This window comes from Cataglyphis hispanica, chromosome 17 (assembly GCF_021464435.1).
Source record: "Cataglyphis hispanica isolate Lineage 1 chromosome 17, ULB_Chis1_1.0, whole genome shotgun sequence".
Taxonomy (NCBI): Eukaryota; Metazoa; Arthropoda; class Insecta; order Hymenoptera; family Formicidae; genus Cataglyphis; species Cataglyphis hispanica.
This window is the reverse complement of record NC_065970.1, coordinates 1055569-1081042: the sequence shown is the minus strand read 5'-3', so window position 1 is coordinate 1081042 and position 25474 is coordinate 1055569. Positions and strand designations below refer to the sequence as shown.

The 25474-nt window shown below is 39.6% G+C and overlaps 1 protein-coding gene across 4 annotated transcripts in view; it reads left to right on the top strand.

The window, feature by feature from the left end:
* The window catches only part of LOC126856125 (uncharacterized), a 47439-nt gene extending 26384 nt beyond the window's left edge, over positions 1 to 21055 (top strand). For 2 of the 4 annotated variants that reach the window (XM_050604352.1, XM_050604353.1), the window contains exons 4-21: positions 547 to 834; positions 1770 to 2165; positions 2513 to 2737; positions 4865 to 5032; positions 6748 to 6996; positions 8694 to 8801; positions 8900 to 9121; positions 9452 to 9615; positions 11993 to 12628; positions 12911 to 15126; positions 15360 to 15657; positions 16186 to 16395; positions 16535 to 16864; positions 17162 to 17566; positions 17848 to 18076; positions 18169 to 18580; positions 18995 to 19922; positions 20193 to 21055. In XM_050604352.1, the coding sequence (XP_050460309.1) occupies positions 547 to 834; positions 1770 to 2165; positions 2513 to 2737; positions 4865 to 5032; positions 6748 to 6996; positions 8694 to 8801; positions 8900 to 9121; positions 9452 to 9615; positions 11993 to 12628; positions 12911 to 15126; positions 15360 to 15657; positions 16186 to 16395; positions 16535 to 16864; positions 17162 to 17566; positions 17848 to 18076; positions 18169 to 18580; positions 18995 to 19922; positions 20193 to 20414 (7706 nt within the window). In that variant the 3' untranslated portion in view covers positions 20415 to 21055. The remainder of the gene's footprint in view (positions 1 to 546; positions 835 to 1769; positions 2166 to 2512; positions 2738 to 4864; positions 5033 to 6747; positions 6997 to 8693; positions 8802 to 8899; positions 9122 to 9451; positions 9616 to 11992; positions 12629 to 12910; positions 15127 to 15359; positions 15658 to 16185; positions 16396 to 16534; positions 16865 to 17161; positions 17567 to 17847; positions 18077 to 18168; positions 18581 to 18994; positions 19923 to 20192) is intronic. The other 2 variants (XM_050604354.1, XM_050604355.1) reach the window with 2 other exon arrangements.
* The last annotated feature ends 4419 nt before the right edge of the window (positions 21056 to 25474 follow it).

Below are 25474 nucleotides of genomic sequence, written 5' to 3'. Positions count from 1 at the left end.
AAATATAAAAACAGATATTAATATATATGTATATATATATATATATATATATATATATATATAATATTATTTAAATATATAATTTACAATTTGGCTAATCGGCGGATTGTCCACTGCTTATATATAGAAGCAAAATTATCACAGAGAGGAATTTTTTTTTTTAATTCCCTGAATCCCCCCAAAAATTCATTATTAAAAACTTTCTGATTTTTCCAGATACGAATGAAATCCTTGATCATTCCATGTTTTTTCCACCCTATATTTATCTACGAGGCTCTAAATATTCCAGAGACTACGTTATTACACAAATAAAGAAAATTCTACCTTGTACAGCAAAATATCATTTTCCGAGTGGAGAAAAAGCATGCGTACGTGTCGAACGGATTGACACACACGGTCAAGTGGTCCGCGATCTAGAATCGCCAAATATCATACCGTGTCTCTGTGTATTCGCGGCGGGGAGAGGACACGGGACACCGTATATACACGCTTATCGTTCGTTCGCGGTAAGGCGGGTCGATTAATCGGCGACGGCGGATTCTCCAGTTTCAGAGAGCGTGTTTTCCGCGGCGGTCGGGGTTGGGGTGGGTGGCTACACCTGGGGCGCTCCCACGCCACCGCCGGGATCGCCCTACAGCCCCGTGCCCGTGACGCAGCTGGAGCTGCTGGCGAAAAACCTGGCGAATTTGGCGCCCGCGGCCGCGGCAGCGGGCCAGCAGGCCCTGAGTCTTCAGGGTGTCGGCGTTAACGTTGCCGGTAGCCTCCATCACGCCCAGCACACGCAGCACACCCAACACACCCTCAACCTCACCGGCCTCCACCATCTGCATCACGGTAAGGGAACGTATTCCGTCAAAAATTCTCGTGAAGAGCATTACGAGAATTTGGGAATATCACGGAGCTAATATATGCATGCGTAAAATTTTGTTTCCGGAACGAGAGAGATGACGTACATCTGTATTTAGTAACGTATATATTTTTTTTATAAGTATTAAAGTATTTTTGGAATTACTTAAAGGTGTGCATGTGCAGTTTAAGACCAACGAGGAAGAATAGAATTGTAGATAGTGTTTTATCAATTATACAGGTTTCTTATTTCTTCTATCCTTTTGTGAAATGTTATTGTGCAATAAACGTAGAGGAATACGAAACTATATCGCGAAAAATTAAATATAGACTGTGTATTATATCTCTGATTTCGGCAGAGTGGAATGATTGCCGTCACAAATCGCGACGCATTCTATAAGTTTCTCATCTTATATTAATCAGAACTTGACGAATTTAATCAGCGAAATCTGATAAGCGAAGCGAAGAAATGGAAGTAATATAACAAGGATAAATTAGAATCTCTCTCTCTCTCTCTCTCACATACACACACACACACACACAAACAGATATCTCTTATTTCTTTCGCATGTTATACGCGAATAGCAGTTCTACAACGGATCGACAAAACTTGTAGCACTTTCCGCGCGGAGAAAGCATCTCCGAGAGAGCCTCAAGAAAAAAAAAAAAATCGAAGCGAGTTTTTCCGATCGCATTTGCTACAATGGAGGCGGAAACGCTTTATCTCTCTCTCCCCCCCCCCTGCCATTTCGAATTATCCCACATTATCGGCGTGTGATATCAACTGCTGCAGAAATAGCACAATAAATTGTGACGCGCGCGTCACAATTCGCGGGCGTCCACTGTCATTGTGACGCCGCGACGTGATAATTCACCTGCCTCGGCAATAACGCGAGTTTCTTGTGTTCTGCATTTGGCGAAAGGCGGCCTTCATCAGAACGCGTTCTCGCCCCAGCTGTCCCTGGTGACCGGCAGCGCGCCAACGCTGACCATCAACAGCTTCTCGTCGCCCAACTCGGCCAACGTCGCGTCGACGACGGGCGTTCTTCTACAGGAGTACCAACCGCCGATAGATGCGGCAGGATGCAACGTCACCGTCAATTCAGGCACGTCCTGCCTCACCAACACCAGCAGCACGAGCAGCGGCATGCTGGTGCACGGTGGTGGCGGTGGCGCCGTTCAAGCAGCCACCACCGGCGCCGTCGCCGGTTCCGCTACGGCCACGAAGAAGCGGGAGGCCTTTCTGCCGAGTCAAGGCCAACCGGTGAAGCTGGAGAACAAATCGAGCAGGACGTCATGCCTCTGCAGGAACAGCAACGGTACGAATATCCTGCCGGCGGACTTGGTATCCTTGACGATCGCGTTTTATTCGAATAGATCTTCATCTTTGCATGCCCGAGCTTCTTTCGAATCATTCCGATCACTTTCTAATCTTCTTCAAATGTAATCTTTTAATCTCTCTAAAGCTATATCTATTTTGGTTCCGTTGAGATTTCTCGGAGAGTTCTTGGAATTCTAGAATTTATAACTCCGAGGAATCAAAGAGAAAAGGACAATTTATATGTTGTCGAGACTATTGTCGCGAATGATGCTCGTGGATTAAATTGAATTACAGAAGATTTTCGATTATATATGCGCGACTAACCTGGAAAAGGACGAATTTCAGGAAAGACCAAGATGGTGCATTCGGACGTGGGATGCAGCAGGACGTTACCTGTCGCCTCGTCTTGGAACGGTCAGGACGCGGCTGCCAACAATGGCGGTGCCGGTTTGACAGTTAAGAGAGAGCCCCTGGCTTCGGTGCCCTGCCAAGTCGCCGAAGTTTCCACGTCCCTGCACGCCACCACGACCTCCGTCAAGATTGAGCCCGTTCCACCTAAATCCGAGAACGGTAAGTGTCTATCGGAGTCTGTTATTCATTCTAATTCAGCGTAGTCCGAAATTAATTGTCATACAGAAGAGATATCGAATTTATCGCGTCTCTTTGTCGCTCGCGCCGAACTTTGATTCTCTTTGTGTCCGATGCGAGCATTATACGACGATCGTATCATTAGAGGCAGATGCGCGATGAAAATCGTACGACGATATATCTCGAGATACATGGCGGAATCATCGAGGAGATGAGGACGCAATCGAATCGTATAATAATCGCGCGATGTAAGATTGTATTCAAGAAGTAAAAATATCTTCGAGGATAAAATCGCGTTTTCCGACAATCATACGGATAATAGTCGGTTATTCGATGCAACAATACAGTATAATAGAAGAATCTTTATTCATATACGCGTCTTTAAAACACACAACATGAGATATTTTGAAAATCACGAGGTATAATTACGTTGTCGTCAATTTACTCCAACATCTAAACGTAATCGACGTAATCGCATTTCTCACGTAGCCTCACCTTCATTTTTGACGTACAGATGACGCAACGTGAAAACAAATTTTCATTAAGATATATATAAGATAGGATTACACAAAATCAAAGATAATTACGTTGTTCAACGAGGAATCATCGTCGTTCGTCTGTGTGCGCGATCTGCGTACATACACAAAGCTCTTATCTATATCGAAAATATCGTTCGAATCGACATAATCAAATTTTTCATCGATCACGCGGAAAATCATCACGCCGTTCGCGAAGGTGGCGTGACGCTTTTTTTGATAGCCGCGTTGAGCGCACAGAAAGGAGAGACGAGGAAAGAAATGCGCGATATGGGAGAGTGCGAGAGCGAGATGGCGACAAGAAAAAGATAGAGAGAGAGAGAGAGAGAGAGAGAGAGAGAGAGAGAGAGAGAGAGAGAGAGAGAGAGACGGTGCGAGATCGCGCGAGAGGACCGGTCGGTCGGTTGGCGAAGAGGAAAAGAACGAGGAGGAGGCGAGAGACGAGAGAGAGAGAGAGAGAGAGAGAAAGGGAGAGGCAGACAGTCTCGTTAAAGTAGGAGGTGCGTGGCACGCATGGCGACGCAAACACAAGGCGTGGTTCGAAAGAGTCTCGACCCTCTCCGGTCCCGACATCCGCGCTCTCGCACCGGTTCTCGTGTGCGTGATGCCCGCACGTGTTACGTCATGCGAGCGTAACGCGCGTCGCGTCGCGTCGCCGACCGAAGGCCGCCGAGGAGAGGTGTCGGGCCCGCGACGAGGTGGCGGAAAAAAAAAAGGAGGAAGGTGAGATGAGGAAGAGACGATGGTGATTTAAATGAATACACTTTCGAGTGCATCGATGATACGCGACGCGTAGACTCGGCGCGCTCCTCTTTTCTCCAAAGTAAAAATGTCGAGGCTCATCCAAAGTAGACGAATGAAGGGATAAATCAAGACGGCGATTGAAATTTGAAATGCGTTTCAAAGTGTAAATTGCCTTTCGATAAAACGTGCAAGATGTATTCGGCGAGATTTTCGGTGAAAAGGCCAATCAATGGAAGGGAAGGGAGGGGAGGGGAGGGGAGGAAGATCTGGACGGTGATTTAAACGAATGCATATCGGATATAAAACACGTGTGTGAATGGAGTTTCTATTGGAAGTATTTCCTCGTTCGAGGAAAATTTCTGTATCGAAATAATCGAGTGTTTACTTTTAATTACGACCTTACAGATTCGTAATTCGCGAAAATCCTTTTCTTTATACTCACTCGCAATGATAGATGTTTCTTTGTAGCTGCCACGGTAATTTAGACTCGATACTTTACATTTCTTAAATTCTCTAAAGTCAAAAGCTGCTTCTCAATCTTCAACAACGCGACACATGACGCAATTACTAATAGCGTCAAGTCGAAAAATGAGAGACGTGTGATCTCTGTGACAACTGACGATAGATCGATCTCATTCCTCCCATGTCCCTCGCGAAAGGGAATCTCCTTCCAGAGTCGAGAGCTTGTTTCTTAGTCCGCGTAAACTTTCGTAAATTCTACGATCGGCAGATCGAAGAGACGAGCAGTTCGGGCAGATTTGCGGCCGATTGCGGGATCGTGTCCTTTGCCATAGCGACCATTCACGCGCGATTTCCTTAATCGTTTCAGGGATAGCGGTCTCGAACGCGGCTACCGGTGGCATACCGGTCGGCATCGCTGTGGCGAGACAGCGGTTACAACACCAGGAGACTTCGACGTCAATGCGCAATGTCTCCCTAAGTCATCACACGTCGCATCATGCGACGAGCTATCATCATTTCCAGCCGGACAACCTAGGTGAGTATCGGTCTCTCTCTCTTTCCTTCGGCATTTTCTACGAAACTCTCTTCCTCAACTTGAAGTCGCACGAACGATTACGTTGAAACTTATCCCGTAATCCGTAAATAAAAAGCTCGATAAAGTTCGATTTATATGAATATAAAGATGCAGGTGTATAGGACAGAATTTTACTTTTCGCAAAAAAAGTGAAAAAGATATTTAATACAATTTTTTTTTAAAGAAATATGAATTCAGTTAGCGCCAGTGTATTTGTTAAAACGTGTCATCTGTCACACCTATGAAATTATTTGTGAGATGTAATGTACGTTTCGGTAATCGCGCGATTGTCACTCGCAATGAAAATAAGATCGCGCATTGAAAAATTCAATTCGTGACTAAATATCGATGTCGATTTGTAGAAGACGCTTTTGTCATTCTTGTTCCATTTATATTTTTACCTTTATATTTTAATCGACGTGGCGTTTCAATGTCGTTATCGCTCTTTCGCCTTGATAGTATTTTTCATACGCGAATATCATATTTCGATGCCGGGTTTAGAATTCTAGATAACAACGAAATTCCGCGCAAATTTGCGAAATGATATCATTCTTTGAATGACAATTTTTGCGCGCGGAATATCAAAATACCTCGAAAATTAATTTTTCAATGGATATCCCTTTCAAATGTCAGCATATACGGTGTCCAATTACGCAGCATCCTCGTAATGTGATTACTACGAGCCTCAATCCTAAAGCGAAAAGAAGGCTCGCCTTAGGTTTGCTGCATCGAGATATCGAGATGTCGTGCACGTGAATGCTTCTAAAATCGATCGCATGATCCTTATCGAGCTTTCCCGCGTTTAACGTCTTCTGCATCAGCGATATCTCGAAGGAGTAACTTTACCTTCCACTGACTTCAGCATAATTTATTGCGAAAAAATATCGCCGTTATTACTATTGCCTAGGGCTGTACCAAGAGACACGTTAATGTCTCGCGCCAAGTCACGCGCAGCAACAGCGAGGCCGACTGCGTATCTGTACGCGAGTCGCCCAGTTAAAGGTACTTTAGATTAGCGGATCTCAGCAACAACTGGGCCATTAGAATTGTAAGAGGTATCGATAGCTCGAACCTGTTTTCGCACGAAAGTGCCTTTATTTTGTAAAAAAAATAAATATAAAAGAAATTATTTATATTAGTCTCCAAGAAATTATTTATATTAGTCTTAAATATCTTCGTCAATATCTTTGAAATTAATCTCACTTTTCCATTAACGACATTGTTTTCGAAATAATATCATCGTAAAAATAATAAAGCCTCAGGTAACGCTAATAATGGCAATATTCTTTCTACTAAATATTAAAAATAAAAAAATTAGATAAGATTTTACATTTGTATATGTCATGATCATATCGGGCTTAAAATTCGCAGAAATAATCATAATGAAGAAGCACAGATTGTTTTACGATGTGAATATCAGGTGATTTAAAATAATGCGCCTGCCAAATTTAGGTAATACTTGTTGAATTTTAAATATCTTGGAGCCCAATATATTCACCTGTACACGCGTCGCTCACCTTCATACATCACTGGCCGAAGAGGGTGAAACGAGACTCGTTCGTACCTCCAGAGTTTCTCGCTCCTCGCCAGCGTGACGTGCGCGCGGCTTTCCCTTGTCGATCAACACCCTGGTTCGCGGTGGATGATGAACCCCGATGAATGAGTCCCCGTTGCAGGCTCCGGCACGGCCATGGCGGTAGGCGGCACCACCCTCGTGCACTGCGGAGGGCCTGGAGGGGAGGATCGTGCGGCCCACCTAACTGCCATTCCCTCCGGGGCGCTCGCGCCCTCGTTGAGCCTGAATTCCAGTCTGAATTCCAGCCTGAATTCCACCCTGGGCAGCATCGGCGGCGCACCGGCGGCCGACGCGGCCGCCACTGCGTGGCCGCCCACGCTGTGGCAGTATCCGGCTGCAGCGGCTGCAGGTGAGTAGTCGCAATATTATTATCAGGAATAATGAGCGGCATACAATAGCATTCCCCTTCATCCAACACATACGATAATTTGAAATGGATGGTAGATTTAAAGATAGAATCTACAGGGTGTCCAGTCGCTGCAAAAGAATGCTGAACCTGGGATTATCAGGGATTTTTTTTACACTTGCAAGAATCAGGGTCTTTTCATGGAATTTTATTGAAAGATTTCAAAAAAAAAAACTTTTTTTTGATAAATTTGCTCCTTTATTGCCACCAATATTGGCTAAATTGTGCAAAATTTGTATTCTAAATATATATATATTTATCTCTGTTTTCACATATTTAATATATTAGCAAAATATAGAAAATATGCAGTACATATTTTTTATTGTAAATTTTTGTAATGATAAAAAGATAAAAGTCTTGTGCAGGAGAAAAATGTTTATCTTACGAATACTATTCAGTTTTTTAGTGTATTTTGAAATCTATCAACTAAAACTCAAATGGCTTTTTATTTTTCCTTGGTATGTGAAAATCATTAAAAAGCGCGCACAAAAAAAAATAATTTTACAGACATTCTCTACCTGAAACTTTAAGTTCCTTTAAGAAATTTAAAGAAACCTGAAAGATTAAGGATTTTTCAGGGAATTTTTTTTTACAAGATTTAAACGGACACTTTGTAGAAATAAGATAAAGAAGAATGTTTCGTGATTCCTAGTTTTGTTCTGTTGCCATTCTCATATCGAACAAATAGGGCATAAATCAAGCATAAATTTTGAAGCATTGACATATGCAACAATAGTACGCACAATGAAGTCAAAGATAATACACGAGTGAAGAGAAATACCTTATTTATATACAAATAAAAACGCGTGGGCAGAATGAAAAAGGAATATAAAGAATCATAAAGAAAGAGATGAGAAAGGAAAACAAAACAGCGAAAAATATACAAAAATAATCATAGGAATATACATATAAAAAAAAAGAAAGAGAGAGCCACACGTGATCATTAATAATAAGCTCCATAATTCGCGTAGTATCCAAATTTTTGGCGACGTAAACGAACCACGTCAATGGACAAAAGTATATATACGAATTAATTAACGTCACGTGACGTGTATTACGCGCATCCGTCAGCGCGGGGCGATTAACCGGGCCACTAACGAGCGACCCTATACAATTTCGGATCGAATTCACCCCTCGCGCTCTCACCTCCCTCCCCGGCCCCGCTGACCGAGTGACATTTATCCTAAATAACGCCAACTGAACTACATCGCCACCCGATATGCCGTTTGCGCGCGCGTATTTTCGCGCCGCGTAAATCATTCACGCATACCGTTTAATTTAATTCGTCGCTCGCTTAAGCTCTCAGGGATTGAGACGAAAACGTTAAGATGTTCAAGACCAATCCCATTTTTGCGCCATATGTTAATAATAATAACAACGTAGTTTAGTAACGACGATATATATATATATATATATATATATATATATATATATATATATTTAATATCCTGGATTTTAAAATTATAACGATAACAATCATCTAGATAAGGCGGTGTAACTTTACATCATTCAAATTATTGTGCGCTCAAAATTGCATATTTACAGATGTCGATTATAAATGTAATTGAAACGACATACACACATAATGAGGTAATGGAAATGAATATTAAATGAGTGAGGAATTAATTTGGCTTTTGTAGCGATGCCAACGGAACCGGTGGGCTTTCCACAAATGGGCACCGGCCTGCAGGGCGGTTTGCAGCTGGTCCGCGATCCGTCCGGACATGTTATCCTCATTCACGCCGCGGGTAATGTATAACATTCCGTATAAACATTCGATTCCCTTTCGATGACGGAGGGAAGGAGGCTCAACTCTCTTTTTCCTTTGCATTTCTCCTTTTGACAGAACAAATGCAGCAAGCCGTGGTGTGGCCGAATTACTCTAATCACAATGGTAATGTCGCGCCCCCGCCGCTCCTGTTACCGCCCCCGCCACCCTCGATACAGCTTCTGAGTGATATCGGCGGCGCGCGACTCGTGTTAACCGAGAGCAAAAGGAAGCAGCAAAGCGCGTTACCGATCGTCAAGATTGAAGCGGAATGCAGCAACAGTCCGACTACCATAATCAGTGAGCAGGATTTTATTTCTTTTCCGATAAGGAGGGAGACAATTTTTGTGTTGGAAAAATTTCTTCTTCAAAATGACAGTAAACTATATAGGAAGGAATTATTTCGCTTTTATCTTTTGCCATAATATATTGAAAAATTTTCTTGTAAAGTCGAGATTGAATCGTGATGAAGGAAACAAAGCGAGATGTAGGGGATGAAAATTAATTTTGCCAAATTCTCGCGTGAAAGATATACAATACATGTACGAGTGATAGAGAGAGTTGAACATGTTGCAATGAGAGAGAATCGAATTCAACATCTTGCATTACATATCGTATGCAATTATGCAGCGTCCTCCACCGAGTCATCCAAGACCGCACTGCAGACTATGACCTCCGTGACTGGCGCCCTGGTACCGGACGCGGCCCTGGTCACCACGCTACACTACTATCCACCGGCGCCGGCGCTGGTGCAGATCAGCCAGGCCGAGCCTGCCACGAACTGCAGATCGCAGGTAGGCGCGTTTTTTCAGCCGTTTATTCGGACAGGAGTTTGTAAACATCTAGGAGCAAAACCGAAACCGTATGTATGCGTGCGCGAATTATTACGCTGATCGGCCGGCGCAATATCTATGCAGATACCCGATGCAAATCGAGTTTGCCCGATGATTAATACAATGTACCGCAACGTTTCCACATTATGCGAATGGCTGGACCGCGCCCGGAGCTTGACATAATCACCGCTGCACACCCTCATCCATCTCTCTCTCCCCTCCCTCTCTCTTTCTGTGAATTAATTGCCGGATCCTCGTCAATTTGCGTAGAGGAGAACTTTTTCTATTCAAATATGCATCATAAGAATGTTGGACGACATAAGACATGTAGCAAATTAGAAAGATAACTGTTTCCATTTTTTTTTTTTTTTTATTTTTCCAAAGCGTTTGACAGAATTCAGCATATTATTCTAATCAATAAATTGAAAGAGAGAGGTTTCCTCTCTCTCATTGTACTTAACTGGATAATTTCCTATTTGACGGGTAGAACGTAGGCTGTACGCAATCAATATGATGACGTTTGATTTATATCAAGGTCGGAATTTCTCAATTTCATTGTTGGTCCATTTTTTTGGTTGGATTATTATTCATTTTATGTATCAGATATTAAGGGGATTCAGCATCATTGATGTAAATATAGTTTTTACGCGAATGGTTTGGAAATTTGCATTTTGAACCGTGAGTTGCAAAATTGGAATAATCGAAGTGAATGCGGATATTAAATCTATTACTAACTGACCTACCAACAACAGACTCGTTTTGAATTCCGATAAAATGTATGTTATTATTTGTTATTGGCGCGGCGAAATATATTAACACGGTCACTCTTGAATGTTTATCAAGAATTGAGATTGGGGGATCTACGGTGCTTTTCTCTACCAACGTTAAATACCTTAATATTATTATCTCCAGCGCACCACCACCTTGGGAAAGGCAGGTGACTAGTATAGTTTAGAGCATGCAGACTAAACTATATCAATTAAAGATAAATCTAAGTATTCTTCTGCCTAACGAGCTAAAAATTAGATTAATCGTTTCGCTCATTTCATCCACACCTGGATTATTGTTCCGCACTCATTGACATTATAGGATAACTCAACTTCAAACTTTACAGAGCTTTCAATGCATGCCTTATCATTAGATTTGCGAGCAATGTCCGAGCATTGCTCACAATTCTATCATAGATCGCGGTGGCTCAAGATTGAAACAAGAGGTTATCTCATTAAGATGCTTACTCTTCATACTCTTAAATCTCATCAACCGAGTATCCTGCATTACAGCTGTTTTTCGTTTCGATCTACTCAAACGTCAAAAACCACGAGGGCGGTCTCCTCTCATTGTCTTTGTGTAAAACGAAAATTTACAAGCGCTTCTCCGAATTCTGCTTTCAAGTTATAGAATGCAAAATCGATTAACGAATTTAAAGGCAAATTATATTATCGAATGTCTCGTTGATTAAATGACATCTAGACCTAGTCGCTTTAGTGCAAGCGACTTTCGAATGTTAGACGCACTGTTATATTGTATTGTTATTATAGTAATCATGATACTATAAATTTATACAAAAACGCTAATTACGATATGCGCTGTGTCACGTGTGGATGTATAAGTGTATATTTTTACATTACTGAGCTCTGTAAGTGTAGTCACTTATGTGTTCACATCCTATGATATGATATGTTGCATGTAAAACGATAATCTTCATCACGGATTAGATTGGATATGTGTGGTTTTATGCGCTCACATGCATTACATATAAACTCACCTCATACAAACATACACCTTATACATGTACACAAACACTAAAACATTTATATTGTCGCATATATAAGCACTCATATAAACTCACATCATCGCATTGTATCATATTACTAAATTATACTTGCATAATAATTATACATGAACAATCTTTTTGTATTATACGCTTGAAGAGATATTATCCCAGAGCGTTGGAATAAATATACGCTTTCTCTCTCTCTCTCTCTCTTTCTCTCTCTCTCTCTATCTATCTTCTTCTTCCTCTCCTTCGGTCGAAGATATCTCTCTCTCTCTCTTTTAGTTTCGCCCATGTAAAACAAATTCTACTTTACTCTCGATGCTTTCGTGGAAGAATATTAACTAACTTGTGAAAGAATTAGAGAACAATGCATAAAATCGTGCAAGATTTAGAAAAAAAAAATTACTTGACATCGTTTTGCTCTCTACTTATGATACTTTCGTTTTCACGAAGAAATGGAGGAGATTTGGGCAGAATGTAAAAGAGAATGTAAAGATAATCTTGAGATTTTTCTAAAGCTTTTCTAAAACCTCATATAAGAAAATATCTTTTTTTGCGAAGGCCACGTCGCCAGTGTCGTATTTGACGCCACCTCCGGAAGTACCGGCGACGATTCGCGCGATCGAGCCGCCGTCGTTCGGTGTCCAGGATGCCTCGAATCAGACCGATGCGCCCGAGGATATCGAGGAGCAGAAGCAGGAAACGCTCGTGAAGCAGGAGCAGAATCCGAGTCCCTGCCAGGTCGCGTCCCAGTCGAATCCGGGAAATTTCGAGATTGCGGCACCGCCACCGCCGACGGAGAGAATCTGCAACGTCGTCAGAATCACGACGACCACGACTACGGTGAATCCGACCGTCTGCGGTATCGTCGCCAAGGTGGATAAGGCTGAGAACACGATCATCAACATGGCCGATTGCGCCAAGTATTCGGCGAAGGACGGTAAAGCGATCGTCAAGGCGATTGAACACGACGAACGGACAGAGGAGGAGATGAGGAGCAAAGATGACAAGACACCAGTCAGGGGTGGCAGGATCGGTGCTAGGGTCATTGAGATTACCGAGGAGAATTGCGACAGCTTCCACGAGAATCTAGAGTTTTTCGGAAGAAGGAGAGATGTCAGTGTGGATCAAAGCGATAATTGTCCCAATGACGAAGAGGACATTGCGCAAGAATCTAAGATTGATGAAAAGATAGAGGTGAAACCTCTATCATTATCCCAAGTTTATTTTTTAATCTCAACAAATATAAACGTATATATTTAAAAAAGAGAATTTATAAAAGGTTTATTTTTTTCAATTAATGTAAAATAGAGAAAAGTTTTTTTACTCTGATGATGTTATCAATTTTACACACTTAAACATTTGGATTTTTTCATTATTAATTTTTTAAATAAAAAACAAATATGCATATTTCATTCCTTTGTATATCGTCTAATATAATATTTATAATTAATATAATATTTATCACGTACCTTTCAGGTCGAATCAAAGATCATCGACGCATCAGAGAATGTTAAAGCTCATCGTCAAATATGCGTCAAGACATCAGAACCGCCGATCTTTAACGGATTCAAAGAAAGATCCGCCGATTCTACAGAGACGTCGAAAATCAATTGTGAAAGTTGCGACAAAAATGTCACAAGGGACATCTCGAACGGCGAAATACGGCCTCAGATCACAGTAAAGTCTTTCGATATGCCCAATATCGATTGCGACGATCAGGAAATCGTGCAACAGGTGGTCGTTAAGCAGGAAGCCGACGAAAGCTGCTACGAGACGTGCTGTGAGGCATCTCGGTGCGAACCAACATCCACCAGCGAGAGAGCCAGACTGCCTAGTTGCGAAAAATTATCACCCGAGGCGACAAAGAGGCACACAGTGGAGAAATCTCATCATCCAGGTATTGAGAATGTGGTGGAAAAGCTGAAAAAGAACGCAGCAGCGCTGCAGGAGGCAGCGGCACTACCTACCGTTCAAAAGTTTGACGAATCCATCGAGAGATCAAACACGGAGAGCGTCAAATCGCGCAGACATTCCGAGACGATCCCAAAGAAGCTGCATTTCTTAAGATCGTGCCAAAATTCTATAGAGGGTGCTGTCGATATTGAGGTCTCCTCTTCCTCGCAGTCCACGACATCGGAACGACATGTTCAGGACGAATCGGGACAGTATTCGTCGTTGATAAAGAATGACAAACACTTGAACGATAGCAGCAAGTCGTGCAATATATCTGAAACATGCCTGCTCGGCGACAACAACAACGACAGCAGAAGCAACAACAACAATATCAAGACTCTTGAGGACAAGAAGTTGCTCGCTAAAAGAGAGAAGAACCTCGTCTGTGAAGTCACTGCTTATGTCAAACCCAAGACCGTCTGGCGATGCGAGGTGCAGCCAATCAAAAAGCCTCAGACTGTTTGTAAACCCGATGACGCGTCCTCGGAGACGAAATCCAGAATCGAAAGCCAACAAAAGCCGGCCATTGATCTGAGTGGTCTCGAGTTATTGTCGAATAGCATAGAACAATTGGAGCAACGAGTCGGTCATCCGGAACAACTTCAATCGGACATAGAACCTGCGGAAAAGTTGTCTGTTAGAGGCAAGGTAATGAATCAACAGAGCGAGAATAATAATAATAATAACGTCGGCAACTCCCTTGGCTTGCTATGCGCGTTGGCTGAACAAATTATGGAGGTGGATGATAAAGCTCCCCGGAAACTGAATTTGGAAAGCTCGGAGGAAATCTCACAGGCTAGTAGGTTACTATTGAATCTAGGCAGAGGCCCAAATTATCCCGAGCCAGAAGGAAGCAAGAGAAAATATATTGAGGATGACGATTCGCATCATTCCAAACGATCCAAGCTTAATAACGAAGAACAAATTAATAAGAATGAATCGTTTCCGAATCATAACGATAAAATGATCGAGGACAGAACGGGAAAGCAGCAGGAGGAAATTCTTCAAAAGAGGTCGAAAGAAGTTAATAAAAATGAAGAGAGAACTACGGAAATTATGAGGAAACAGCAAGAACGAGATGTTTTAAAATCGAAAGAAAGCATCAAGTATAACGCTTCCCTACTGAAAAACAAGATAACGGAAGCTACAAAAAGACAGCAAGAAGGAGTCTCTCTGAAATCGAAGAATATTAAAGATATTCTTGATTTCTCTGAAGAAGAAATCAATAACAAAGTCATTAGTATGGAAGATCAATCTTTCGATAGGGATAGTTATTCCAATCAACGTGACCCGAAGCGTATTAAGGATCTGCAAATTTCCTCAAACGAAACATTCGTTAATTCACAAAATAATGCTGCCCATATTAATAAAATCGGCAAACAAGACGATTTCTCGGACTCGGAAAGCGAAGTGTTCGAGTCGAAGATTCTTCCCGATCAGCCAGCGAGCTGCGAGATTGACAGTCAAAAGATGTCCGTCGAAGAGAGAGACATTCACGATTATAAAAACGTACGAACCAAATTAGAGGCAAAGAAATTCATAGCTAGAAAAGGAAATTGCGAGAACAATGATGATGATTGGCCAAATATGAATGCTACTGAGCTGGACATGAGAGTCAGGATGGCCGACATCCAAAGGCAATATAGAGAGAAGCAAAGAGAGCTCTCCAAGTTAATTCCCAAGAAGGACGACAAGAAGAACTTTGGCAGGCCGCGAAAGAAGAGCCATTCCTCCACCAGGTAAGTGCGAGTTACTTTTAAGATACAGTAACACTTTAAAGGTATCTTTACACGCATCATTCTATTCAAAATGTAAGATGCCAATTATCGTTTGCCATAAATTTAATAAAAATTTTTTGATAATAAACTTCTTTTCTCACTTTCAAAAACTCATTAAATGCCAAATTAGATGTAGCGCGCCAAATTTTAAGGTTCCCAATTCAAATAATTCAATTATTGATTTATTTTTTCAGTTCCGAGCACGGAATATTGTCGTCGCCGCCGCTCACGTTAGATCCCATGAATTCTCCATTGCAAAAATCGCCGTCGAGATCATCGGAATTGTTGGACGGTGCACCTCCACCGTTAGCCTCGGCCGTCCTCGCTATGCCGAGGTGCAACGTAAATCTCGTGAAACTCGGTGAGCCTAGGAGTCATATAAAGCTTCTGGATAGCATACCTAGTATTCCGATATCAGCACCGCCGGTGGCATCGCCGGTCCCTGGTTCCAGCAAAACGGTACCGGAGGATGACGAGAAGAGTACAGGAACAGTACGTAGATTTATTTCAAGATTTCCTCTTTACATCTTCTAAATAAATTTATTTATTTATAAATGCGGGAAGATATTTCTTTGACCTACATTACTCAACGCTTATATATAAATATATACATTACTGGATTATATTGATGGCAAAAATAATATAAACATATTGAAAATAAAAAAAAAAAAGATAAAGTAAAAAGAAGAAAAAAAGACAACATTTATCGAAGATATTGCATTGATTTTATACTTAAATCTGCTAAATGACAAATGTGAAAAATTTATTAGAGTGGGAAACTCATTTACTGCATAATCGATTTTTTTTTATCATAAGATATAAGAATAAGTCCAGTTGAATTAATATATGATATAATAAGTTTGGAATATTTACAACAACAAAATACAAATCCAAGGTTATTAAATATAAAGCATTTATCAATTATTTATCAAAAGATAAATTTTAAATTATACAAACAGTAATTAAAAGGTCTAATCATTGAAAAGGTCAAGAAAATAAATCATGCATAAATTTGTTCAGTTGGGTTACGATACCTCATCACCAGCACCGACTGTCGCGAGCTTGAACTCCGCTTCCAAGAAGAGAAAAGTAGGACGACCAAGAAAGCTCACGTGCACCTCGGGCAGCGTTAGACACTTGACGGAAACAATTGTCGCCAAGAAACCTAAGAGCAAGAGTTCTCTAGTGGGTTACGTGCTATCTTCAAAGAGCAGACATTTACAAACCAAAGTAAGATTTTGATAAATAATTTGCATTAAAACAATTTTTTTTTCGTGTATCCTAATTTTCGCCAAACACATCTTATTCATTTTATAGAATTTCATATATAACTGTGTCATATATAATTGTAATTTGAAATCGTCTTCAGCAATGCATTAACAATAGAACCGGCTATACACCGTTACCATTCAAGTCCGGAGTGTCTCTCCCGAAGACACAATCCAAGATGCAAAAAGCCACGAAAGCAAAGGCAAAGCCGGTGAAGCAAACTCCGTTACACAATAAAAATGTGATTAGCTCGATTATCGCTGAAAAGGCGAAACTGAGTCAAGAGATGAAGCTTGAGAAGCATGGTGGTAAAGTAAAACCAAAGCTGAAAGCGGAGATAAAGATGAAAAATTGGGAAGACGACGAAAACGACACGGTACCATCTGAGAACGTTCCATCCGAAGAATCCATCATTCAAAAACTGATCGAGGTAGTGAAATCATTATGTCGTTGAAGTAGGCTGTGTAAAAGAATTAGAATTAAAAAAAAATACTTTTACAAAGTTATGAATTTTTGATTTGAAAATACCAGGGAAAATAGACGAATTAAGAAATTAACATAGAAATTTTACAAAGCTATATGAATTCTCGATATCAATTAAATCTGCATTTTTGATAACGTAAGTGTGATCGTTTACATCTCAATTGTTTGAACACATTTACAAATAGGATCAATAAAATTAGCCAAAGAAAGGCAACTGTTCTCATAAATTTTGCTTATCTTACAGGAGACGCCGGTAGAATCGTCGGTGGAACAGCCATCGGAGAAAGAGCCGGAAAGATCGCGGCACGAGAAATCGAAAAAGAAGAAGCGAAAGTCCAGCTCATCGCAGTCGCCGAGCCACGACCGGAAGGAATCCAAGCGGCGCAAATATTTGGAGTATGAGCAATGCGCAAAGACCGTTGCCGCCGCTGCCGTCGCGAGGACCAACGAGACCATCGTCAATCGATGCAAACTGACGTCCGCTCATCTAGACATTGATCAGCTGCGCGTTCTCATGGCGAACGGCGGTCTTTTCTACGCGGGCAGACTCAGCGCTGTGCAGGCGCCTGATGTTTATGCCATCACATTAGACGGCGAACGCGGCAACAAACCGCACATTTATTCCCGAGAAGAGATTTTGAGAGACGCGGTAATTATAGTATAGATAACAATGAGAAAGAGACGATATAAAATCGTCCTCCATTTAATGTATACGGAATCTAAAAGACACTCACTTATGCATCCATACATATATCTGTGTATACATTTATCATGTCTTCAAAATTTGTAAAATATAGTTGGTAAAATAATTATAATGAACAAAATAATAAACAGTAGTATTGTACACTAATTAAATGTGTGAAAGAAAATATAACTTTTGTTGATAATTTATTTTCGGAAAATGAAAACGCATTTCTGTTTATTTCGCAGATTGTAGAAGTGCGTCCGAGTTCGACAAAAGAGCTACCGCCTGGTACAAGATTGTGCGCGGTTTGGAGTGAAAAGTACAGATGTTTGTATCCGGGAACCGCTGTAGAACCTCTCGTACCTAATCCGATTGACGACGAGAAATATGTCACCGTGGAATTCGACGATGGAGACAGCGGTAGTATTCCCTTGAACCATATCAGATTGTTGCAGCCTAATTATCCTCTCGTAGGTACGTATCATATATATCTCATGTATCTCTAACAATTACTCGGTCTAGTGTAAATATTCGAATTATGTTTATTTATCTCGATCATTTTATAGAATATGATCCGAATCCTCTTCTCTCATTGGGCAAACGACGCCGGCAAATATCCTCTTCGGAAGAGAAGCGTTCCGCGAACAATCAAGCCGTTCCGGCAAACGCGGTAGTCGATAACAATAGTTTTGCAGTCTGCTCCAATGTAGGAGAATTCACAGTGAACAGCAACGAATGCGCTAACGAAACGGATATCGAAACGAACATCGAAACGAGCAGCACGAGCGGCAGCACGGAATACCGTAGGAAAAAGCATATGAAGAAAATAAAAAAGAAAAGGCTACTCGAGAGTCAAGAAGGAAAGAAAAAACATAGAAAACACAGATCCCGCAAGGAACATCGTAGGCATAAACATAGAAAACATCGAAAACACAAGCACAGACACCATAGCAGTTTTGGTGATACGAGCAACGTAAGGTACGTTCTCGTAATCTATCATATAATAATCTGTATATAGATATATCTAGATTTCAATTGTCATACTGTATCGCCGTACGAGTAAAAATAAGAAAAAGATATCTTATAAATATAATTTTATAAACGATTATTAAAGCTGTTAAGAGTTTGATTGTTAAAATCTATGAGGAATTTTTGTATACAAGGTTTATACTTTATCCAACTATTGAAGATAGACAATTTATATAAAGATATAAATATACACTAAAAAGAAATAAAAATTTGTGAAATTTAAGTTTATATTTATAATAATTTGTAAGATTTATTTTGAATAGAAAATCATATTTAAAAAAAAAAAGTGTTTCGACCAATTCATAACACTATATGAGCCTTTATTTTTTATCTTTATTTCTTAAATGTTAATATATTTTTTAGCAATTGGGAAAACAATCAGGAGCAGGGGAATGAGGAGGAAACAATTACAAACTTATCGAGTACAAATTTTCCCGCTGCCGAGGAGACAAGATTGTCCGAGGAGAATGACGAGACCAAAGGCTCGTTATTAACCATTCAGAAAGACGACGAGGCTCAAGTGGAGCCTGAAGAGTCACCAGACTCAACCCAAAAGAATGACGTGGTTTCCGAAGCAATATCCGAAAAGCCGACAGAACCGGTCACCCAGGAAACTCTACTAGAACCCGAGGAACCGTCGGAACCGGTCCAAGTGTACGAGGAGGCTCAGATGGACTTTGGAGAATCGTCGGAAGACGTCCAAGCGAACGACGAACAGCCCGAAGAATCGCCAGAATCAATCCGGAAGAAGACGCAGCCAAAAGCGTCAACGAATCGCACCTCAACGATACGCGGCACCATGTCCAATGTCGCGTGTCGCATCTCCAAGATAGGTCGCATCTCTAAAGTAAATCGCGTCTCCAAAGTGAATCGCATTTCGACAAATCGCGCGACGACAAGAAACACTTCGGTTGCTTCGGCGAATTGTACTAACACGAATCGCGCCTCGAAAAATCGCGCCACTGTCCAGACGAACCTTTCTGGCCCATCGAATCCTGTCGAGACGCCCAGTCCGATAGCCCGTATGCTGCCCAACAAACGCCATTGGAAATGGGCAAGCGCTAGCCGCGTATCTGGCGGAAACCAATATTTTACAGCCATCCGTCGCGGTAGGGAAACGATAACCATAGGCGACAGCGTACTGTTTTATTCCTACCGAAAACCACACGAGAAACCTTACATCGGTAAGATAGTATCATTGTGGTTGAATCAGAAATTGGAAATGAGGGTCAGATCTCAGTGGTTTTATCGCCCCGAAGAGCTGCAACAGCCCTGTATTCTGGATCCTCCGGTAATTTTTTTCTCATATTTAAATAACAAAATCGCAATAAGAAATTATAAAATTAAGAAATACTGTTCTAAAATTTCTCATGATTATCTGCAGTCATATCAGATCATGATATTACAAGATAATCGTACAAATTTTATTTTTTTTTTACATGTATACAAATAAATTATTTCGTAAAAAATAAATTCTCTCGTATTTAACATAATGCATTTATCGAATATACCGAAGGTTTTGTAAATTCGAATAATAGCAAATGTTTATTCGCTTACACAGGGCGGCCTGTTCGAATCCAAGCACAGCGATTCGAACGACGTGCAGACGATTTCGCACAAAGTGATGGTGTTGCCACTCGAGGACTATAACAAAATACTACAGGCATCGCAGAAACATCAAAAGGGATACGAAGACAACGATCCTTATTACTATTATGCCGGTTTCTACATGCACCCGACAGTGACGTATGCGCCCGGAGTCACAGCTGTTTTACAAGAATGAGAACAGCTTAAGCTGACGATTAAGTTAAGCGGGATTACTTAATCACGGTCAGCCAAGGATAAAAATTCCGCAAATTTTTCTCCGTTTAAAGAAAAAAAAAACGACTCGCGCACTTTGCGGAGAAAAAAGATAATTTTAGAAGCTTACGCTGACAAAAACGTAGGTGATAACATTTTCTTCTTCCTATCACATTTTATTGCGAGAGCGCTGCTCGGATAAAATCCACAAGGCACAAGCATTACTTTACTCGCGAGAATACTTAATCAATTGTCTACCAATTGACAAACCTGTTCATTCATTCGATATCATTGCGAAAACATCTTTAATCATCGCGTTACGTGAGAGACGAAAAAATCCCATCGAACTGATTAAGATCTTTAAAGAATATGCATACATATGTTATTGACTCATATTATGTTACTTGAGCGTTTTCATATTTTTAATTACGAACTAATATTAGTTATTTACTATATATTTGTTATACAATTGAAGAAATAATTACGGTCAAATATAGAATCATTCACCTCTTGTCCATCATAGAGATAAAAAGAAAAGAGAACAAGGATGCTTGATGAAACTGTTTGAAGCTTAGATACATGTGTAAATAACATTTACAATAATAAATTGTGACGATGATCGAATATTTTGTGCGAATTCGATTATTATAATTGGATAATAAGATTATTATTCTAAATAGGTGGTCATACTTTCTTTTTTCTTCGCATTTGTACAAAACAGCGCACTGAACGTGCGCGACAAAACCGATATAAATCTCGGCAAACTTTGTAGCTTGCAACTTTCTACCTTCATAACAAGCAATACTTGTGCCTTGTTAAAAAAAAAAATGTCTCCCATTGAAATGCGACCCGACCCAATTTTTGTAAATTGTAATTAGTGACGAAGGGCGGGGAAAGAAAAAAGTGGATCGATGCAATAATCACACCAAGTGGCATTAAAAACAGAAGTGATCGAGATAAGAAGTTATTTAGTGTACATATTGTAAATATAATTTTAACAACGTGTGTGTCTAATACTTGCGCGCACACGGCTGGTTAACGTAAACCGTTTTACGAAAAAGCGGATTAGATTCGAGTTTATATAAAACTTATAAATTTTAAGCTGTAAGTTAATGACTTACTACCTGAATAATATTAATAATAATAATGTTTTGATGCCGACAAATGTTAATCGAAAGAGGGAATGCACATAACATTTTCATGCTCGAGTAATCAAATTTTTTTAACGATTAATGCAACAACGCACGCAAACGAACGATAACGATAACATAGATTCACTGAAACCGAAACGGAGGTGATGTTTGAATCATTCCTTGAGAGGATATAGCTTGTAGAAAATTTCATTAGCGATTTGTCATTGAACGCGCGATGCAGCCGGATACTTTTAACAATTATGTAAATGACTCAGCTGACTCAATAGTCTGAAAAATACTGAAAAACGATGTGAACAGCCGTTATGCAATGATAGAAACGGCAGATGTTAATGCTAAATTAAGAAACCAAGATTTTTCGATCAAGTTTAACGAGACGCTTTATTAAAAGGAAAATTTACGCTGCAATACCATAATCGATAACGCAAATGAGAGGTTTCTTGTCGAAAAGATAAGTATCGTATCCGCTATCTCTTCGATAAAAATTTGCATCATTTGACGATATCGATTCCATATCGACAATTTAAAATTATAATCTCTATAATAATGTAATAGTTTTAGCTTTGATTTTTTCCAAAGTAAACGCGGAGTTTGATTCGTATCATCATTTTCATCGAGCGGTGAGCTATCTATATGGCAATATATAATCTATTATTCGTTGTGCTTTTATTTGCCATATTATAGTTTGGATGCCTCATCGTGAGCGTTTTTATCCGCATTCATGCTTCATCGATTTTTCCTCGAGTTTTTGCTCTTTTTGACGCCATCAGTATTCAAAGTAGAAGAAACAGTTACAATTATTTAATCTTTATACAAAAGTCACTATAGAATTATAGTAGTTCTGAGATTATAATTTTAAATTCACATCATTTATTCGATTGTAGCTTAAATTTCACATTCGGAGACTCGAGTCCCGAATGGTCGAAAATGTACTTATAAAAGGCGCTCGTGACATGCGTTGTTAGCAATTCTTTTTATATCCGAATGATCCAAACTATATAAATGAAAAATTTGCTTTTTTTGAATATTAGAAATAAATTCAAAATCGTAAAGCTCTATTCATCAAAAAATTCTATTAAATAAAATCCGAGTCACGTGCGAGCTTTTCATATTTAAATTAATAAATGCATCATCCCTCGTACAATTTCGCTTATCAATCGATTCATTTAATAGTACATTTGTTTATATACATATATATAATACTTTATATATAGTATAATATTATATTATATATATATAATATAAATTTAATTTAATTTAAATAAATTAAATTATATTATATTAGATATATAATATAATATATAATATATATATATATATATATATATATATATATATGTATAAATACGAGAGGAAAATCTGATATATACTTTACAAAATGTAGCGATGCAAAACAAGGTGCTGTATATTGATAGATATGTAGATATCGTTATATATAATTTTCGTCGATTTATAAAAATAATTTTTCATTCAAGTTACTATCTTCTCCTTTCTTACGACAAGCCATTAAAATGGATTAACCGGAGATGACTTTTCTATTTGCTGCATTTGGCAGCTAAGGCGGTGAATTTTGATTATCAATTTGCAGCTATAACGACTAGGGATATATAAGAACCATGTATTTTACTAATACTGGAATTATTTTGATACACTGACTGATTCACTGGAAATTAATCGAGACTCTTAATAAACTAGGAGTATTGAATCATGATTATATCATCATTATATGCAGCGAGCTTGCTCCATAAATTTGCAAAAAAAAAAAAATAATGAATTAGAAAAACTTATCGAACTTAACTTTAAGAAAAGTTCGTTAAAATAAACGTTAATATATTCGCTAAAAGTCCATGTGAAATTTGGTCTTTATATATCTATAGTTATTAGAAGAACCTAGTCGCGCTTGAAGTCGCCTTTGCTTACTTTTTCGAGTAATTCAGTAAAAACAAATAGACAAAGGCTTTAAGAATTATAAAATAGGTCGTGACTTATCTTCAAAAGATTCCTTCGATTATCCAAATAGTTTCGATTTTTTTCCGATCATCTTCAGTAACTGTCAACGAAATATTACGTGTTAAAGAGTGAATAACGATACATAATTAAACATTAATGAGAATACATACGTAAATTTAAAAATCGTGCGTCTTGATCTCCAAGGAATCTCAGATTCCATGGAGCGATTCCGAACAATCTTTCACCGGCAATTTTAGGAACATAGGAACAAAGGTTTGAAATTCTCACTTGATCAAACATTGTAGAAGGGTCTTGTGAAAAAAACTCTAAAAAATTAATATAATGATATCTAATTAATGAAAAACGAACAATAAAAAGAGGAGAGAAAGATCGCGGCAAACGGAAAGAATACAAAGATGTCGAAAACGTGACCGTCAAATTCAAGCGAATGTTCGTTAAAATTACAGATCAATAGCACAGATGTTATGTATATAAACAAACATCATGGATAGCCGTCACGCAGCGTAGATGGGGGAAATGATGACGTAAACCAGCGCAATATGATTGTTTTTAGAAAAGCTATCAAGGAGAGATCGATAAGTATGTATGGTGCAAGCGATATCGCTTGAAAGATTGAGACTGCTTTTTTCGTCGGCAAATGACATTTTTTTGAGATTATTACAGAGTGCGAGATGGAGCAAAGTACAATTCTCTAACGATAATAATAGAATCGTACGCTTTGCAAGGTTGAAGCTTGGATTGTAATTTCACTCATCTGGGAGACCGAAATTAAAGACTCCTTTATAGGTCCTTACTTTTAAGTAACTGATACGAAACTACAAGCGAGAGATTTCTAAAGCTATGATAAACGACTCTTCAGGCAGTTGATCGATTTCTTTAAGGGCGAAAAACGTGAGAGTTTACATATACAAAGTTAGCGGTGCGCTACCATAAATTTTCTTGTCGCGATTTTTTGATTACATTTTGAAGTTTCGAAGATTTGACGAACGGACGGTGGACGGTCAGGAGTCAATTGACAATTACGCGATCGATTGCCTGAAAGGAGTTCAATTTTTTTGACGACCTTTGAAAAGACTTTAACGCGAAATTTCGCGTACGGTCAGGCGCTTTTTCGAATAAAGCCTGACAAGGAGCGATAAAACTTTCCGAAAATTTCTGTAGCATGTATAATCGACAAATTATCGCATATACACTATATTGTACATATATATGCAGAATTTACTGCGTAGAGAGAGTCTTTCGAAAATTCAACTGGCATAGCAGTACATGCGAAGTACAAATTGAAGACACAATAATTTGCGCGAGTCATTGATCGAGAAATCAAGAAAGAGAGAGAGAGAGAGAGAAAGAGAGAAAAGGTACTTATGCGCGCGTAAAACGGCGCACGTGTGTATGTGTGTGTGTGTGTGTGTGCGCACGTATGTATGCGGCTTCGTTTCTTTTTTGTGTAAATATTCAAAAATATATAGGGTGCTCCCACATGTATATAATGTAGCGCGCATTCGCGTCGCGTCGCTTCTCTAAAGATATTTTTGAACGATTGTCACAACTCTGATCCATTGTATAGGTCTCACGATTCAATCATGTAGTACGTAAAAGAGGAGGGGGGAGGGGGGGGGCGGGGGAAATATATACGTGTGTATAATATATAGTATTTTTTCATAAGAATTGCAAAAAAAAAAAAAAACACGAGACGGCGACGAGAGGAGTCTCTTTTGATCGGGCTTTTTAAATATTATATAAACCGAGATATTTTCAAATCGTACCGTTGCCGTTGCTTCGGTGAGCTTCCACGGGCGGTTACTGGATTGTCTGGACAGTGTTGGACGTAATCAGGCCTTATCGAGAATAAACCTCTTAATAGAGTGTTGGCCCCTTACAGGAACAGCGAAATCGAACGGCTAAATACACACAGGCTCGC